Source organism: Acipenser ruthenus, chromosome 36 (genome assembly GCF_902713425.1).
Source record: "Acipenser ruthenus chromosome 36, fAciRut3.2 maternal haplotype, whole genome shotgun sequence".
Taxonomy (NCBI): domain Eukaryota; kingdom Metazoa; phylum Chordata; class Actinopteri; order Acipenseriformes; family Acipenseridae; genus Acipenser; species Acipenser ruthenus.
Genome location: NC_081224.1, coordinates 8,542,527 through 8,562,703, shown reverse-complemented (window position 1 = coordinate 8,562,703; position 20,177 = coordinate 8,542,527). Strand labels below are relative to the sequence as shown.

Here is a 20,177-nt window from a genome sequence, read left to right as displayed (position 1 = left end):
AGTGACAGAGATGAAAAAAAAGATTGTTGCGTGATTTAAATGCTAGATCAGGTAAGTAAGTTGGTCTATGATGTCATAGCCGTGCGGTAAGACAATTATTACCACAGTCATGTGATTTTGTTCAGCCAATCACAGCACTTAATTTATCCAAGCAATTTTATAAGGGAAGCTATATTACAGTACATGGGAAATGTATGAGATGGGATTTTCAAATACAGTGGTTAGTAATGTGAACATCCTGAAGTTAATACATCTGAAAGGTGTTTGAATGAACCCCCTTATTAGACAGACTGGCCAATACAATACAGTACAGTACAATACAATACCATACAATACAATACAATACAATACAATACAATACAATAGCAACAGCAAACATGAGTGCTGCGTAAATAGGAAACAAAGGCATATTTTATTTATTTATTTCAAAAAAACATCATTCCCATTTCATTTATGATGTTATGAAAACTAAGACTCATGCTCACCTGTGATTTACATTCTTCATTTTCCCCAGTCTTTAACATTATTGCAGAGTATCTGTAAGCTGTAAGGTTCAGCAAAGGTTATTGCTGATTAATTCAAAGATCATTAATTGACGTTAGAACTAGATTTAAACAAGAGTACTCAAGTAGAGTATTTAAAAAAAAAAAATCATAAAATGATAGATTAAACAGTAGATTACATGCTGAATAATTCAGAGCTGCTTATTGACATTTTTTCTGTTTATGCAAAGCTGACAGCTTAGAAATGGATTTAACAAAGTGTACAAAGAGTATGATTTGAATTTTCATAAATACAAAAAGCAACTCTGTGATAGCGCTGACTGGGTGATACTTCTTGTATCTGGGACACCAGCCTCCTGCTGCTCCCAGGCTCTCTCCAAACAAAGGAATCAACTTCCCCATATACCAAGTGACTATTCTCCGATTAGCAATCAATTAACCAATTGAGTAATGGGCTCAGCGTGCTTCAGGTGTGACAGGTGATACTCTACATTCTCTCTTGAAAGGGTTTTGCAGCCATCAGCATTTGAGCAAACGCCTCCAACAACAGAGTTCCTTTTATTTGGTTAATTTTCTCCCCCTCGAAGTAGTTTGAAACCACAAGGACATTGCACATTGAAATTCTCATCTCCTTTGCTAACATTTCAATCTGAAAGAGAAATGAATAAAGTATTAGTTTAGAAAGAACAGCACATTTCAATGCCTGCTGCATGTGTCGTGTGAAACATGCTGTACTTGATGTCCTCCAGAAATACTCCACTGCGATTTTCATTTTTATTTTACAGCTTTTCTCTCTCTATATTTCTTTGTTTTATTGCCACACAAACAACCGTTGTTGTATTAAAAATAAACACTTGAACATTTGGGTTGACCTTGACTCATCCAAAAAGGATGACCGTTTTCTGGACGTTTGGATTTTACTGCATTTCACCAAAATCAGTTGATGTTTATAAGAAATGATTTTAACTTCATACAGTTATTCTTTCCTGTATCTAGTGTTTACTTGAAAAGAAAATCACCCATTTATCAGTTCAGGTCTAGTGCTACTTGGACTCTGGGAAACTAAATCTTCTTGAAGAGCCCTGGATTTTATTAGCGTATGTTACAATCCATGTTGATATTGTTTTGACTCACCTTTTGTTTTATATCTCTTCTCCTGTACAGACTTTTCAAATCCTCAGTCTTCTCAAAAAGTTCATCAACGCATGTAACAAGCAGCTGGCATGGTACTCCTGAAAAGTGATACATTATAAGTGTTTGTGTTATATAGCGTCTAGAGTGATAGTGGATAGAAAAAAAGATCATGTTTCAGGTCAATCATCTCATTTAACAGACTTGATTAACACTAATCATCAACAACCTAATATTCCTTCACCCCTGTAGGAGGGGTTACCCAAGAAAAATGCTAATCAGGATCACTGAAAACAGGCCTTTTTTTTTTTTTAAATTTAGTGCCCAATTATTTTACCCCTAATTTGGAATCTTCAACTATCATCGTTTCTCCTCACCGAACAGCGATCTCCACCCAGCAGAGCAGATCTGAAGGTTCAGTGGGTATCCTCCTATCCCACAACCAAGCCAACTTCCTTTTCACACCCAGCAAACCGAGAGCGGATATCAGTGAGGTACTGACCTCTGGAGGACAAAGGCTAGCCCTGCAGATCTCTGCCCAGGCTTACCAGCTGTCTGGCCTGTGGAGTTCACTGTGGCTCGATGAGGACAGACAGTCCCTGCTGGTTTATCCCTCCCTAACCCGCTGGGAGCGTCAGATCCAATGCAACGCCCCCTTGGAGTCCCCATCACAGACCGTCTAACTGCGCACAGGCAGGATTTGAACCTGCTCTGTAGGACTCATCCTGCACGCCGTGCGGTACTGCTTTTGCCAGATGAGCCACTCGGGGACTCTCCACCAGACCTATTTAAGCAGTAATGTTCAACGCAGCAGTCATTACCAGCTAGATAATCTACCACAGTGAGCTGAAGGAAGGAGCACTTAACCAAACACAAGGTAAGTTATCTTCAGGTAATGACCACTGCAGAAGATATATTAAAACAATTTTTGGGGAAATGAGAAACTGTGGTGTACTTTTAAGGTGTGGTTTAAGGGTTTTACAGTAGTTTGGTCTGGGTCTGTTTAAAGCGAGTTTTAAGATCCTGTTAGTCTTTACAGGGTGTCTAACTGTGATAACACTTTACATGAAGTGTCTCTAATTACTGTGTATTTATGTAGTAGATACTTAGTAGCAATGCATGTGTACTTACATGTATGCATAATATAATCCTAACCCTATCTCATCCTATCATCAACCGTAATCATAACTACACCTTACCCTAACACACCTAACCCGTACCCTTTTCTGATACAATTGTGCACTTGTATCAAGTACATTGTAGTTATGGACACTGTAATTGTGTGAGTACACAGACGTTTATTAGGTAACTACAATGTAAATAAACAAGAGTCACACTTAGAGATGGATTTGCTAAGTGGCACGTACAAATTCTAATTGGCATACAAATTGGGCATGAGCACAGTATTTATTCTATTCTCAACAGGTGAAAATGTTTACCTGGTGGCAGCTGCAGGGATATATAATATATATGAGAGAGAGAAAGCAAGAGAAGGAGGAAAAGAAACAAAACAAAATAAAAAACAAAAAATTGTATATCGAGCACATAAAGTATATATATATATACACACACACACACGCACACACACACACACACAGGAATTGGCACACACAATGCTAATGATATATTACCAGTCACTGTGAGCATTCCAATGAATTCTTTATAAAACTGAATCAAGGCCAGATTTTCAGCGTTGTGAATTGATATAACCAACACAACACAGTGGATTTTGTCTCCTTCCATTGAGCTTTTTGTTTTCAGAATATCGTCAAACTAAAAAATAAAAACAAAAATAAGTTTTAGAAAACAGTTACCATTTCTCAAAAGATACTTAAAATATTACCAAGAAAAGTCAATTTTAAAAGAGATTATTACAATTTTCTTTTTAATGCCTCCAGTTAGTCATCTATATGCATTGAGAAGCCGATTAGCTATTCAGAGACTGAGGTCTATTAAAATGACCTGCTGGGAATAAATGAACTGACTTATTAAGTATGGTTAATTGCTGTGGTTTTAACTCACACAGTTTTAGCAATAGTTTAAGTAATAATAGGGAGAATTACCCCCCCCCCTCCCAAAAAAAAAGCATGATGCAAAGATACGTGTAAAAAAATCAAGTCCAGCATGCTACATTTGCCATTAAAAAATTAGTTAAGGCTGTTTGAAAGTTGTATCTACTTCTGGCATGAATCTGAATTTTAAAAGGAGCTGAAAGTCACAATATATGGGCAGCAGTGTGGAGTAGTGGTTAGGGCTCTGGACTTGACTGGAGGGTCATGGGTTCAATCCCAGGTGGGGGACACTGCTGCTGTACCCTTGAGCAAGGTACTTTACCTAGATTGCTCCAGTAAAAACCCAACTGTATAAATGGGTAATTGTATGTAAAAATAACGTGTAAAAAATAATGTAATTGTATGTAAAAATAATGTGATATCTTGTAACAATTGTAAATTGCCCTGGATAAGGGCGCCTGCTAAGAAATAAATAATAGTAATAATAATAAATGAGCTGAAAGCATTAGTTGTGAATGCATGGTGTGTTTGTTTCTCTGTATGCCACTGTAAATGATGGAAGAGAGAACTGTATTCACTTGCATTGCATCATACTGTGTAAAAATAGTATTCAATGATGTTACAGCTGCTGAGCCACTCAAAGGAGCCAATGCACTTTCAAAATGCTTTCTACAAGTCTTTTACACATCATTGCATTAACATTACTTACATACCTTTGAGCCTTCAGCCACTTCACCATCTATGATCTTTAATATTTTCATGGCATTTTCTGTTTTCTCCAATTCAAATCCTGCTGTATCAAAGATTTTGATCTTCTCAGTGAATTTGTGGCATCTTAGCTGCAAAGAAATTATACAATGCTCATATTTATTATCCTTATGCATTGATATTATGTGCAACCTGCTATAGGTATAGGTAAATTAACACACAAGCCCAGAAAACCCAAATTAACAAAGTGATACAAAACTTGCTCGACTGCACCACCCCCAGGTTAAATATAGAGCAGAAGGAACTCAATCTGGTCTTTTAACAAGAAGTACTTAACCACATTCCGACAACTGCAAACACTTTTCAATGAAATAAAAAGTAGTGAGACATGAATTACAAAAGTGCAATTTTTTTTTACAAGTAACAAAAGAATGCATTTAGCATAAACTGTTTTTTTTTGTTTGTTTTCTTTAAAAATCAAACACATATATGGTGGATTATGAGTTACAAATTTAAAAAAAAAAAACTGTTATGAGGCTCGCTTCAGAACCATAGACAAAAATGAGTTAGGGACACGTCAGGCACAGATCTCCTATCACCAAAGCAGGGGCGGATCGAGACTGTCATGAAGGGGGGATACTTGATACAAAACATACCGTTAAAGTAAATAATATATTGACATTTTTAATGAAAGAGGAGGGTCCGGACCCCCTGGACCCCCCCATGGAAAGGTGCCTAAATGAAGAAAGAAACACACCGTGCAGCAATCAAACAAAACAGAAAAAACAAACGTTAATACAAGCTAGAAAAATCAGTGATCCAAAGAATCTAAAACGTGACAAATCAAAGAGAATAAATCATGCAAACCATACATAATAAATATCAAAAATAAACAAAGCAACACCCTTCACTACAGATCCCCACACCTGCGAGAGAAGGGAAACGTGCGCCCGAAAACTGGACTGGAAACACCTCGGTTTATTCTATGCAGCAATACAGACAAACACTCAGTTTAGCGAGACTTCACTATTTATCGGGTGTTCTCGATTTACAGACCTAAACACAAGCAAGAGCACAGAATAGAATTATATATCGCACACATTTTTGAAAAATATACAAAACAAAAATAGAACCCTAGAAAACAGTGGCTGGCACTAATCCTTATTTCCTGGAGGCTTTAGGTCCGGTATCACCACACGTCTTGTCCTGACAACGCAAACCCTCACCTCAGACCTGTCAACTCTCTCTTATTTACCGGGAGTCAGTCCAAGACAGCTCCCAGGACAGACTTTTTCCCGTATTTTACACATAATTTGAAAAGGAATTTTCTTTGATAACAGTTCAAGTTCTAAAATCATGGTGACCGCAGTGCAATACCGGAATATATTTTTCAGGATTTGGGACCCAGGGGATCCCAGTGGCATGCATGCATTCAGGGTGTGAGGTGAGCACGGTGCTGGAGCTAGTCGTGTTAGTACACGTTACCACTTACAATGGCTTTCTGTGCGACAAGTGCAACTGCTCCGGTTAAAAATCACAAGTATTAACACTAGAACCGCCATAGTTTCTGACTACCTAGAACCGCTGCGCACGTCAATTTGATGTTTACATTTTTAAACAGCTTTGATATGAAAATTAAAGAGAAACTATAGGATAAAACTCAAAAGACTTATTCATGAACATCATATCTAACATTTGCAGAGCAGAAACACCGTATTTAAACATAAAAGGCCCGCTAAATCCTAAAACATCCAATATATCACTCTCCAAAGCTAAAATATAATTCCTATACCTTATAGCAATGTATCAATATAAATGAGATATAAATTCAAACTTGTTCTTACCTTCCACTGTATTAAATGAGTCGGTGTGATTTTCTTGAGTATTGAAAAGTTGCCTGGACATATTGTAAGCCTAGTGCACAAAGAAAACCACTTACAGGAGTTTAAAACATCTCTGTACTCCTTAAACGTCTCCCCTGAGTTTAAGAGTGTGCTCAGAGCAATAATAGAGCTCTGTGAAGTTGCCCCCCCTACAAACAGCACAAACTTTGAGTCATATATCATTCGTTTAAAACAAATGTTTGTGCCACTATAGTTTTTAAGATATTAACAATTATTTTTTTGGGCAGTGACGTCACTCAGCCCCCCTGCAATACCAGAATTGAACCAAACTTTCCTCATTCGTTTGTGCCGGTTTGTGCTGTTGAAACAAACGTTTTTGCTATTATTGTTTCTGAGTTATTAATAATATGCTTTTCGGGCTGATGTCACTCAGCCACCGCCACACAATGTGCTGCAAGAAGCGCAGCACCTGCACATTCTGAAGTGAACGCCAGTAAGCCTGGCCAGGCATTCTAGTTCACTGTCAATGCATCTTTTTCAGCTCCATATATTCTTTTTGTTGTTGCCTAGTTTTTTTTAACTCCTTTGCCATGAGGTATAATTCATGTTTTACTACCCTATTATATTATGGTTTATACAGTAATTTTCTGGCTATGCATGGTTGTATGTGGCCCCGTCTTATCCGTAGTTGGGGGTGGAGATTCCTTTGTTTTGGGAGCATGTTACTGGTAAGGTATAAAAGCACAAAAAAGCCAGGTATGGGGACTCCCTGTTCCTTCTATGGGTGACAAACGTAGTTGGTTTCCAAAACCTTATAAAAGTGTTAGCCTGTGTTTTGCGTGCAGCTATTTTTTTTTTTACTTTTTTCCCCCTATGTTTTCAGTATGTGTTGGGACTAAGAATAGCGCTGCAAACATGCAGTTATACCAACACGCAGCTCTTGTTTCACGTGCCGTTCTAACAACCTCTCGGTTTGATTTGCTACTTTGTATCACTGTTCAATTGCTATGGACCAAGAATAAGTTTCAACCTTTGAGATTTCCAGTGTGATATGAACTGGAGGAGCTACACAGCAGATTCACTGTGACCGGGTGAGATCAATCCTTTTTTTTATTTCTGCTGGATATTGGATATTACAAATATATATTTTTGAATGGCCATTCAGTTTTTGTTTGAAGAGTGGTTTTCTTTTTGTTGTTTTATTGGATATCTTTTTGTTATTTTTTGGGAACTGTATTAGACTTTTTTTTTTTTGTACTTTTTGCTATAAGACCGGGACTAAAACACTGATGTGCAACTATTTCTGTATACATGTAATGTGCAGCCGTGTAGATTTTTGAATAAGCAGTCTAATTATTTAGAAGCATATCTTTAGTTTGCTTCTGTTTCTGTAGTAATGGTTTGCAATTAACGGTCCTTCTAAATGGTATTATGTATGTAGCTATTAAAACACATGATATATAAATGTATCTTTTCTACCAGCTGCAATGATTGGTTTATTTAACATTGAAAGGGTGGTTTGTGCTTGAAAGTTTTCTGATACTGTTTAAGTCCTACTATACTGATTTCTCCATGTACACGCATTTCATTACTGCTATATTTGCTAATGGTAGTATCTAATAAACAGATCCTGTTAAAGTTTACTCTCTTGCTTCCCGTGAAATCCTTGTTTTATGCTGTACTGATTTACTTGCTGGGGCCGCAGTATTTGGTGTTTTATCCTCTGTGTCAGTATACTCCTATGACCTAGGTGTTTAGTTATTTTATACTAGGTAAGTTTGTTGCAGATTGGTAAGTGAGTCTAAATGCTAGTTAGTTGTTGTAATGACATCCACAGCTGTTTGTAGTAATACATTTTCTAAAGTGTTCAGAGCTGTGGTAGATTGAAGTCAATTTTGATAGCGTGTAAACTGGACCAGCTTTAGACCTGCAGGACAGTATAAATTGGCAAACAGTGTCTTAGAACGCCAGCCGTTCTAAGCGCCAGCCAGTCTAAGGGCCACACGTCCAAGGGCAGTCTGAGATGTGACAGTCTAAAGGCCACACGTCCAAGGGCAGTCTGAGATGTGACAGTCTAAGGGCCACACGTCCAAGGGCAGTCTGCGCTGTGACAGTCTAAGGGCCACACGTCCAAGGGCAGTCTGCGCTGTGACAGTCTAAGGGCCACACGTCCAAGGGCAGTCTGAGATGTGACAGTCTAAGGGCCACACGTCCAAGGGCAGTCTGAGATGTGACAGTCTAAGGGCCACACGTCCAAGGGCAGTCTGCGCTGTGACAGTCTAAGGGCCACACGTCCAAGGGCAGTCTGAGCTGTGACAGTCTAAGGGCCACACGTCCAAGGGCAGTCTGCGCTATGACAGTCTAAGGGCCACACGTCCAAGGGCAGTCTGAGATGTGACAGTCTAAGGGCCACACGTCCAAGGGCAGTCTGAGATGTGACAGTCTAAGGGCCACACGTCCAAGGGCAGTCTGAGATGTGACAGTCTAAGGGCCACACGTCCAAGGGCAGTCTGAGATGTGAGTCTAAGGGCCACACGTCCAAGGGCAGTCTGAGATGTGACAGTCTAAGGGCCACACGTCCAAGGGCAGTCTGAGATGTGAGTCTAAGGGCCACACGTCCAAGGGCAGTCTGAGATGTGACAGTCTAAGGGCCACACGTCCAAGGGCAGTCTGAGATGTGAGTCTAAGGGCCACACGTCCAAGGGCAGTCTGCGCTGTGACAGTCTAAGGGCCACACGTCCAAGGGCAGTCTGAGCTGTGACAGTCTAAGGGCCACACGTCCAAGGGCAGTCTGAGCTGTGACAGTCTAAGGGCCACACGTCCAAGGGCAGTCTGAGCTGTGACAGTCCGAGCGAGGACAGGTAGAGTGAGGACCTTTTCCCAATCTCTCCTAATGGCTACTGGAGGCCTCATTCCTACTCTGACACTTAACGTCTGGATCCCCTGGACAAAGCGTGCTCACTCTTTCTCCTCTCCTAGAATAAACACTGGTAAGTACCTGCTCAAGATACCGCTACTAACTCCTTCTCCCCTACACTGCCTGCTTTTTCAATTGTCATCCTCTGACTAACAAATCTCTGCTTCTTACTGAACTTGTAACTGATGCTAATCTTGATCTTCTCTGTCTAACTGAAACCCGGCACTCTATAAACGATATGCACTTACTACATCTAGCCACCTCAAATGGCTATGCTCTTTGACAAGCCTCGCCTCATTGGCCAAGGCAGGGGCACTGCTGTTATTGCTAAATCTGTGCTTGCTTTCTCAGTTCTTTCTTTGCCAGCCTTTTCTTCATTTGAGCATCTCGTAATCAAGCTCTCCTCTCCCACGTCCGTTACTTATCTACCGTCCACCAAAGAATAACTGCTTTTATTGCTGAGTTTTTGGAATTTCTCTCCCTCGTCTGAACTTCTACTGACAAAATCCTACTCCTAGGTGACTTCAACATTCATGTCGACTTGCCTTCTTCACCTCTAGTGACCGACTTCCTAACGCTCCTGGACTGTCTTGGGCTCTCTCAATCTGTCAACGTCCCCACTGACACCCGTGGACACACCCTGGATCTGCTCATCACCAGGTGACAACCTCTCTGTGATGAGTCAAAGGGGTTTCGGTCTGTAATTCAGCCTCCCGACAGTAGAAGGCAGCAAACCAACTCGGGACTTCCCTTACCAAGGTCTCGTGACCATGACGAAAGTCATCTTTATTTTTATGTAAATTCCAGCCACTGGAGTCAAGTGAGTTGTAAGGACACTTGTCAGTTTGGGATTGGTGTTCCACTGACTACAGGGGCGGGGCGTTGCATACTAAAGGGAACGTACTACTGTGTTCGGGGTTGGTCCTAAAAAGCATAGGCGGGGTGATTAGGCTGGAGGGAGAGAGGAAGCATTGGCTTGTTTTGGTTTCATTTTTGCTATCACGGGGCGGAATACACATTAACGTTTTCTTTTCTGTTTTATCCCTTTTTTATGTCCGGGGATATTGTGAAGAGGACTAAGGAGTTTCCGAACCCTTCTTTTTATCATTATTCCAGCACCCCCTCCCTCACGCCATTCTTTTTTTATTTTATCATGTAACAAATAATATTAAAAACCAATTTTATTTTGGTTGCATGTAAATTACTGTCTAGACATTCCATTATTACTCACACGCCTCACACTCTCCAATAGGGTTGTCAAAAATACCGATACTTTGATACTATCGCGATACCAAATTTCAAAAACGGTTCTGAGCTTCATTAATTATGCATTCGGTAATACCGAAAAACAGAAAGTATCGGAGGACTCTGTACTTGTATAATGAAAATTGCGTGTTTGCGTCCTTCATGTAAAAGATGGAGTCGTACTAAAAAAAAAAAAAGCTTCCCTTTATGTCCGCGCAGGGACACCATACACTCCAGGTGGGAACAACGACAACGAGGCAGCCAGGATTCAGGAGTAAAAGGTTAAGATGGAAGGCACACAAGCCCAGCGGCCCGCGCTCTTAGAAAAAGAGAACAGCAGGAGTGCTGTGTGGAAATATTTTGTTTATGAAGCGAATGAACAGGGCAAAGCAAAAGAACCCTCCAAGCACATATGCAAACGGTGCTTTAAGACAGTACAAACAAAATGAGGCAACACCTCACATTTAGCGAAGTATTTGGCAGACAGGCACCCTGACCTCTTCATATAATTCAGACAGGTTAGCGACAGCGTAGATTATTGAATGAATGCATCACATATATACGTTAAAAAGTCCTCAAGAAAACGATGAGGAAATGTGAAATTAAGAAAGCAAGCTAGCTAATTTAGCACTAATGTGTACGGTGTTGTGCTCTACGTTGGAGTGATAGATAGTATTTGTCTGCCTTCACATTAATGTTACAAATAACGACTCGTTATCTGTCAATGTATCAAACACACTTCACAGATTTCTCTCTGAGGTTAGTCTAGCTTTATTGCGGTCGCCCCTGGGCTCGGCCTTCTAAGACGTAGTACATGAGAGCGGTATATCACAGGCACATATGGCTGTCACTCTTGGAAAGGGGCGGACTGTGGCTTTCTAATTATACCAAATATGAGCATCTACGTCGGTGAGAATCTGACTGACTGCTCACGCTGTCTGAGAGAGCACTGGATGGAGCAGACGCGCAGGATACTGGTACTCTCTCGTCTTTGGTTGACAATATGGTGTCCCTCTATTATTATTATTATTATTATTATTATTATTATTATTATTATTATTATTATTTATTTCTTAGCAGACACCCTTATCCAGGGCGACTTACAATTGTTACAAGATATTACATTATTTTTTACATACAATTACATTATTTTTTTTACACATTATTTTTACATACAATTACCCATTTATACAGTTGGGTTTTTACTGGAGCAATCTAGGTAAAGTACCTTGCTCAAGGGTACAGCAGCAGTGTCCCCCATCTGGGATTGAACCCAGAACCCTCCGGTCAAGAGTCCAGAGCCCTAACCACTACTCCATACTGCTACCTCTACAATGCCACCCTTACTCAGATCATTGAAACCATTGCCACGCTTACAATAAGAATGGTGAAGAAAAAATACACATGCCCATGGTACAACTGTAAGTCACCCTGGGTAAGTGCGTCTCCTAAGAAAATAAATAAATAATAATACACCCTTGAACTTCGAGTGCTTAAGCCTGCCTGCCGCAAGCTTGAGCGCAAGTGGAGGTCGTTCTTTCGGAAACAAAATTCACAACATCTATTCTACGCTCTCTTGCCACAAACCCAGTTTTGTACTTGACCACCTTGACTTGCCTCCGGTTACCCCTCCTGCTCTCTCCTCTCTCCTCTCTCCATTACTGATGTATCCGGCCTACTGTTGAAATCAACTACTGCCACATGCCCCTTGGACCCCTGGTAGACTTGTCTGTCTCTGTGCTTCTGACCTTGCTCTTTCCATTATGCATACTCTCAGCCTGTCCCTGGATTCAGGCTCATTTCCTGCAGCCCACACCAGTCCTCAAAAAACCCCCCCTTGACTCAGCTGTCTTATCTAATTTCCATCCAATCTCCAATCTTCCTTTTCCCTCCAAAACTCTTGAAAGGGCTGTAGCCAGCCAGCTGATGAAACAGCTCATGGATAATAATCTGCTTGAATTTCTGCAGTCTGTCTTCCGGCCGCATCACCGTACTGAAACTGCTCTGCTGTGGATTGTAAATCATCTCCTGCTCAATGCTGATGCTGGTGCTCCATCAGTGCTTGTCCTTCTTGACCTAACTGCTGCATTTGACACCATAGATCATGACATTCTTCTTGACCGCCTTCAGAAGTATGCTGGTATCTCTGGAACTTGTCTCTCCTGGATGTCATCTTACCTATCTGGACGCATGCAGTTTTCTATGCTGGATGCAGTGGTGATGCAAACCCAGTCACTTGTGATGCCCCTCAAGGGTCTGTTCTTGGGCCTCCTCTTCAACATCTACATGCTTCCCTTGGGTCACCTCATCCACCAACATAGACTCATGTTTCACTCCTATGCGGATGACACCCAGCTCTACTTAAAACTCGACCCTGGGGGGCTCCCGAGTGGCGCATCCAGTAAAAGCACTCGCTAGAGTGCAGGATGCGCTCTATAGCCTGGATGTCGCGAGTTCGAATCCAGGCTATTCCACAGCCGACCGTGGACAGGAGCTCCCAGGGGGCGGCGCGCAATTGGCCGAGCGTCGTCTGGGGGGAGGGAGGGTTAGGTCGGCCAGGGTGTCCTCGGCTCACCGCGCACCAGCGACCCCTGTAGTCTGGTCAGGCGCCTGCGGGCTTGCCTGTAAGCTGCCCAGAGCTGCGTTGTCCTCCGACGCTGTAGCTCTGAGGCGGCTGCACGGTGAGTTCACAGTGTGTAAAGAAGCGGGCGGCTGACGGCACACGCTTCGGAGGACAGCGTGTGTTCATCTTCGCCCTTCCCGAGTCAGCGCAGGGGTGGTAGCGGTGAGCTGAGCATAAAAAAAATAATAATTGGGCATTTCAAATTGGAAGAAAATAATAAAAAATAATTGGCAACGACTAAATTTAAAAAAAACAAAAAAAACAAAACAAAACTCGACCCTGGATGTCCCTCTGCCATGGTCTGGCTCTCGGCTTGCATTCAAGACATCGAGGCCTGGATGTCTGCCAATTTTCTTCAGCTCAACACTAACAAATCTGAACTCCTTCTAGTAGGATCTAAAACTCAACTTAAGAATTTCAATATAGCTGCCTTGAACCTCGGAAACTGTCTGCTGCTGCCTTCCCCCACTGTGCGAAGCCTTGGTATACTTCTGGATAATAACCTCTCCAAAGTCCGTCCATACCTTTCCCTCCTGGATGCAGAGATACTCTGTCATGCATTCTCCTCTCAACTCGACTACTGCAACTCTCTCTATGGTGGTCTTCCGGCACGCGCCATCAACAGATTGCAGCTAGTTCAGAATGCCACCGCCAGGATCCTTACCAGATGTAAAAAACGTGAACACATTACCCCCCGTCTTGCCCAACTGCACTGGCTACCTTTAGGGTTCAGGATTATTTTCAAAATTCTCCTGCTCACCTACAATGCCCTTCATCACACAGGTCCAGAGTATCTCTTCAACCTGCTGACCCGCTATGTCCCTGCCCGCAAGCTGAGGTCCTCCGACTCGTTTGTTATCCCCAAGCAAAAGTGCACCACACCATGAAAACACACTTTTAGCTTCTTTTAATATATATATATATATATAAAGTGTAGTCTGGGGAGAACACAGGACTACACCTCCCAGAAGGACACGGGCTAAAAAGCCCTAATTTAATTGTTTTATTAGTTAATTATCACCTGCACCTGGCTATTATTGTAAATTAGAGCCAGGTGCAGGCCAGTCCCTTCAGGGCTGCTGCTGTGTGGAGGGCCCAGTTGACAGTAAAATACAAAAGGTACTGTGTGAAACCTTTTAGTTGTGTTTGTGTAAACAGCTTAGCTGTCCGGCTTCGTTAGAGTGAATGTTTAGTTAGTGCTCCGAAAGGAGCTAGGGGTTTGTTTAGTTTTATTTATTTGGTATAATTAAAAGTGCACGTCAGAGGTTAAAATTCAAATTCTGTGTGTTGGGTCGTGATTTGGAAGGGAAAAGAACCCAAGAGAGTCTGTGTGGCGAGTCTCTGGGTCACAAAAAAAAATAAAATAAAATAAAATAATATATATTATTTTATTTATTTATTTAGCAGACACCTTTATCCAAGGCAACTTAAAGAGACTAGGGTGTATCAGCTGCAGAGTCACTTACAACTACGTCTCACCCGAAAGACGGAGCACAAGGAGGTTAAGTGACTTGTTCAGGGTCACACAATGAGGCAGTGGCTGAGGTGGGATTTGAACTGGGGGCCTCCTGGTTACAAGCCCTTTTCTTTAACAACTGGACCACACAGCCTCCTCCATATATATATATATATATATATATATATATATATATATATATATATATATATATATATATATATATATATATATATATATATATGCTGTCAATTAATCGCAGTTAACTTATGCGATTTAACTAAAAAACCTAATAACGTGCTGCACTGTTGAGTGGACCAAAAGTATGTAGCTGCAGAACGAAGGCTCCCACACCATATCTCTCGCAGGGAGCTCACACAGGGTAGTGCTGCATGCGCACCTGGGAGCCTTCGTTCTGCAGCAATACCCCTCTCGAGTGGACGCTAGATCACTTTGACTAAAATTAAGGTGAAATAAAGAGAGATAGACATACCATCAATTTCCAGTTGTTCTGCTATTTCTCGACATGTGGCGTCTTTTTTATTGTCTTATAACTAGGGGTCTACTTAAATTGCGGTAAATTTATGTATTTGTCACGGGTATGTTGCGGAATAAAATTAGGATTTCGCGGACATTTTGCGGACCTGTTTTAAACATTAAATAAACCTAAGTAGACAGTATTTCAGAACACTATAAAGCCTAAACATAGTGGTACTTGCTTCCTTACTAAAACAGAGTGCTGTCATTTGTTAAAAAAGGCAAGCATGCAGCATCCCCCTGCAGTTGACTTGCCCATACATTGAGACTGCACGTCTGCATCCACTAAATTGGTTGGAAGTTAAGGCAAAGCTTTGCCAAGTTATACAGATGTGGAAATCGGTTAGAAACAGCCCAAAAACTTGGTTACACAAGGGCATCTGGCATACTTTAATAAAGTCAATGTATGCAGTACGTTCGTTGTCATGTTATTTGTCCCATCCAATAATTTATTTTATTAGTACCGAGTCAAAACAAAGAAAAAGTGGCTATTCGAGTCTAAAATAGTAAGCAGCAGGTTGAAGCGAGGTGGCTGTGATGGATCGTTTTAGTACTGATTTAACTTGCAGACAGGAATACTTCTTGTCTGGGCTGACTTTCCAGTTTGGTTTCTGAAAGCTGTTTATTTTACATTCTGTTCAGCAGCCTTTGTAGTAGCCTTTTGTTTAATATGTGATTCTGAAGCTAAAAGGCGATCGATCGTATTTTCTCCAAAGACACATTAAGATATACAAAACAATTACCTCAGTCTGCATGTAGTTTCTTTGGGAAATATCTTGAAACGATCATCAGCCGAAATATACTCTGCTTTTTTGTCGTCCATTTCTACTATTTTACCTCCAATGCTGAAAACTAGATTTTAGCAACCTAAATCAAAACAATGCAGCACCAACTTTGTCCCACCCCCTACTGTACAGTACAGATCACATAAAAGCAGTACAGACGCACTGATAGGCTGATTAAAACTTTGTCATTTGAATAGTAAACAAGAACGTTAACTGCTTTGGAGAATTTCTTTTGTAAATGTTACTTGTGGACGTTTTTTGTTTGTTTGTTGTTTGCTTAAGTGCAATGCACACGGGACGACGAAGGAATAAAAAGTGCTATCTACAGAAGGAAGACACGTAGTTTGCATCGCTTGCGGTGTGCAGTAGTTCATTTAAACGATGTTTTTTCCTCTCCGTACTTGTTTGTATGCATTGGCCCCTAAGAGGTGAATTTCGTGGTGACCCCTCAATTTCACGATTTCCGCGAAATCGCGATTTAGGTAGACCCCTACTTATAACCACTGACACTGCCATCATAAAGCATTTATATTTTTCAACTTTAATAATTAAATTCTCATTCTCATTATGTATTTATTTATTTTTTTTCTGTGGTAATCTCTGCGTGAGCGAGACACTGACAGTCTGACAGCCACTACCTTTGACATTATTTCTGATTGGTCCATTGCGACGCGAACAGCTCGTAGCAAAATACAAATAAAACAAATGTATTTCATTATTTGCTCGCTTCATTCGCGCTACTCGCTTCGCTTGTGTTGTGCATTACCTCATTTAAATCGATAGCTTTAATTATTTTTGATTCGCAAGCTCATGTCCGGTGTGCATAACTCTTAACATGCAAACCCATGCCCATTGATGAGTTTGATTTGGCTTACACTCCGACTTAAGAATGTGTTTGTTAACATTTACGTATTTAGCTAAATCTGGACTTTTTTTGTTAAATCAAGGAAAAAATATGCGATTTACATTAAATCCAGGACTGTTGCCACTGTTCACTGCAGTTTCACTGACACACTCACCACTTCAAACATAATTTCTCTGGTTCTACAGGTACTAAAGTGATAGTCAGTGGCTCATTGGAAAGGTAAGAACTTGGCCTAATTAGCTGTCATTAAATATTCTATACTATTTAAATTATATATATATATATATATATATATATATATATATATATATATATATATATATATATATATATATATATAGTAAACTCTCTGTGCTGTGAATACTTGCAGTATTTCATTCTAAACTGTTTCGTAAATAGTCAGAGTGTGGGAAGAAGTGTTTTGTGTTTTGACCCTCATTAAGAAATTTTGGGACCGACAATTTAGAGTCCACTGACTTTTAGCCATTACTACTAAGTTGTATCAAACGACTATAAAACTTGGGAACTTTAACATAAAATATTTTCTAAGCAAGTGTCTAACTATTTTCCACTGGGTCATTCACGGAAGATAACTGTCAAACTTTTTAATGCCGCTCCACTTTATCCACTTCATCTCGTGGCATTAATATATATTATTGAGGTCGGCACAGGTAAAAATTCGGGATCGGGTACCAACCGTGAAAAATGCCCGGGTATCCGGATCCTTTTCAGGTAATGATTTTAAAAAGAACAACACATATATTAAGTGCATGATACATATTTAAATACTATAGTACACATACATTTAGTCCCTTCAGATCTGTAGATTTCTGTAACCTTTTTCAGTATTGGAAACATCGAAATAATAATAATAATAATAATAATAATAATAATAATAATAATAATAATAATAATAATAAATACCTTCATTGCTCATTTCTTGTAAAGACGCCAACATATCTGAATATGAAGTTTTCAAACTGTCTGGAAACGAGTAGCCATCACACTGACAAATCAGTGAAATTGGCGCGGTATGGGATTTGTAGTTTTTAATGTGTGATTAACAGTGGGCAGTGGACACCAATAAACTACATTCCCAGAGTACATTACGATTGAGCGATGACAGTTTAGATGTGTTTTTTTATGTTTTATAATTTCAGCTGAAGAAAAAAAAAAAAGAAACACATGTTTATTTTTTATAGTCAACCTTTAGGAATTTCTAGTGGCGCACGTGCGCCTAAATTAAAATTTACGTTTGCACAAGCAAATGTTTAGTCGCATATGCGACCAAATTAGTTGCACTTTAGAGCACCGTTAGGATGTTTTGTTTCTGATTTAGTTCCTGAAATAGTCGCCGCAGTTATTATTACTGAGGTGTACTTGCCACTCGCTGTGTAAGTGTTATTGTTTTCTGTAAAACATTGCTATCCTGTCAGTTAACCCCTCCCTGCCAACATTAAAAGCTTGTTTTAACGTTGTCTTTATTACGCTGACCAGAGACCCGTGTCTACCTCTAATATATACCACCCTCAAGGAAAAGATAAGGAGAGTCCCCCCTGACCATGTCGTTTTTTTCGGTTTCACATTCATTTTCTCTGCCATTTGTTTTTATTTGGCAGTGAAGCAGGTAGTCACATGACTTTTTCCCACAACTTTCATTGGTTGAATAATTATCATGTAATGTTGCTTCTACAAAATCAAAAGTCCTTTGAAGTTGCTTGCAACAAAGTTGCTCGAAATTGTAGCTTCCACATCACTTTCTACAAAGAATATCTCCCTTTCTACATTTTCCTAGCAACATGTAGACTAGTGTCCCCTCGTCTTAAAGCACCTGAACCTCATGTGCACTTGCTGCTTTTTTCTCTGCTGTTACTGCCAGTGAGATGACAGGACACAGTAATTAAGCCAGGGGCGTAGCTAGGATTAGATTTTTACTGAGGCAAAAAAAAAAAAAAAGTTTATCAAACCTCTTGCAGATCCTGTTCATGTTACAAAGCTAAAAGTTATCATCTTATAAAGCCTGGAGACTTTCTGCAAACTGCAAAGCAATATTACGTCCCTTGGATGATGATGTTAATGTTAAAATTTGATTACCCATATTATTTCAAAGATTAAAACTAATCGTCTCCCAGCAAAACCACAGCAACCTAAAATGACCATATTCACACTGTCAGAAATATGTGATTTTAAAAGGACAAGAATATAACATCAGCATTAATAAGTAGATGGGTTCATACCTTTATTGACTTGCATTTGGTTCACTGCTACTTAAGTTGCCTTACACTGCTGAGACTGGTGCTGATACTGCTGTGACTGGTGCTGATACTGCTTTGACTGGTGCTGATACTGCGGGGACTGGTGCTGGCACTGACACTGGTGCTGACACTGTGACTGGTGCTGTTAGTGTACAATATTTGTATGATTATAGTACTTTGACAAGGTATTCACCAAAAATAACAACAACAATAATAATAATAATAATGTGATGTTCCCACCTCTGAACGCTAAAAGTTTACACAGTTTCCCACTCAATTCTAATATTCTTTTGTCAATATAAATCGACGATAGGAAGTAGTACAGTACCTCAGGCGGGGGAAACCGGTCGCAGAGGTCCCGGTGCTGCCTAGCGCACAGGCCGGGTCGCTATACATGCAAATACACAGCCACTATGCTAGAATAAAACACTATGCTATAGCAGGAAGGGTGATACTTGGACGAGCTGACTGTCCAGTTAAAGTGACGAGAAAAAAAACACCACACAGCCAGCTATCCCGGTTTAGCTACACATTTAATGTCATCATAAAAACAGGTACTTGGATTTCTGCTGTGCTGGCGTTAACATTCTACATGGGGGGGGGGGGGGGGGGAGAAGGATTTATTAAAACGTATTGCAGCTAAACATCACATTGTGCAGGGGGAAAACAACAATAAAAATGACTTTACATTGATTCTTACCAAGAGTTGGCTTCTTTAGAAAGAAATGTGTAATTGGTTGTTTTTTTCTCTGTTTCATGTTAGCGCTGCACTGTAAACCAGAGTACAGAGTAACTTGGGAAACTAACTAATGAGAAACGTCTTTGTGGCGCAAATTTGACATACCCCAGTGTCTGTACAGCCCGAGATCACAGTAATGTGAAGAAATTAAAAAATATTTTATATATATATATATATATATATATATATATATATATATATATATATATATATATATATATATATATATAAAATCTCAATTTTACACTCTTAAAAAATAAAGTGGGTACTTTTTTTTTTTCGTTTTCACAATTAAGAACTGCCTCAATGGATGCTACGCGCCTGCATATGCGAACAAATTAGTCGCACTGTAGAGCTCTATTAGGATGTTTTGTTTCTGATTTAGTTCCTGACAGGAATAGTTGCCGCAGTTATTATTATTATTATTATTATTGCGGTGTACTTGCCACTCGCTGTATAAGTGTTATTGTTTTCTGTAAAACATTGATATCCTGTCAGTTAACCCCTTCCTGCCGACGTTAAAAGCTTGTTTTAACGTTGTCTTTATTATGCCTACC

At 40.1% G+C, this 20,177-nt stretch overlaps 1 protein-coding gene across 1 annotated transcript in view; it reads right to left on the bottom strand.

Annotated features, from left to right (window-relative positions):
* Positions 1-658: 658 nt before the first annotated feature.
* LOC117966829 (interferon-induced protein 44-like) overlaps positions 659-20,177 on the bottom strand; it is a 47,413-nt gene continuing 27,894 nt past the window's right edge. Inside the window, exons 10-13 of the mRNA XM_059008244.1 lie at positions 4,360-4,485; positions 3,266-3,407; positions 1,638-1,735; positions 659-1,152 (exon numbers count right to left, since the gene is read on the bottom strand). Coding sequence (XP_058864227.1) covers positions 991-1,152; positions 1,638-1,735; positions 3,266-3,407; positions 4,360-4,485 — 528 coding nt within the window. The 3' untranslated portion in view covers positions 659-990. The remainder of the gene's footprint in view (positions 1,153-1,637; positions 1,736-3,265; positions 3,408-4,359; positions 4,486-20,177) is intronic.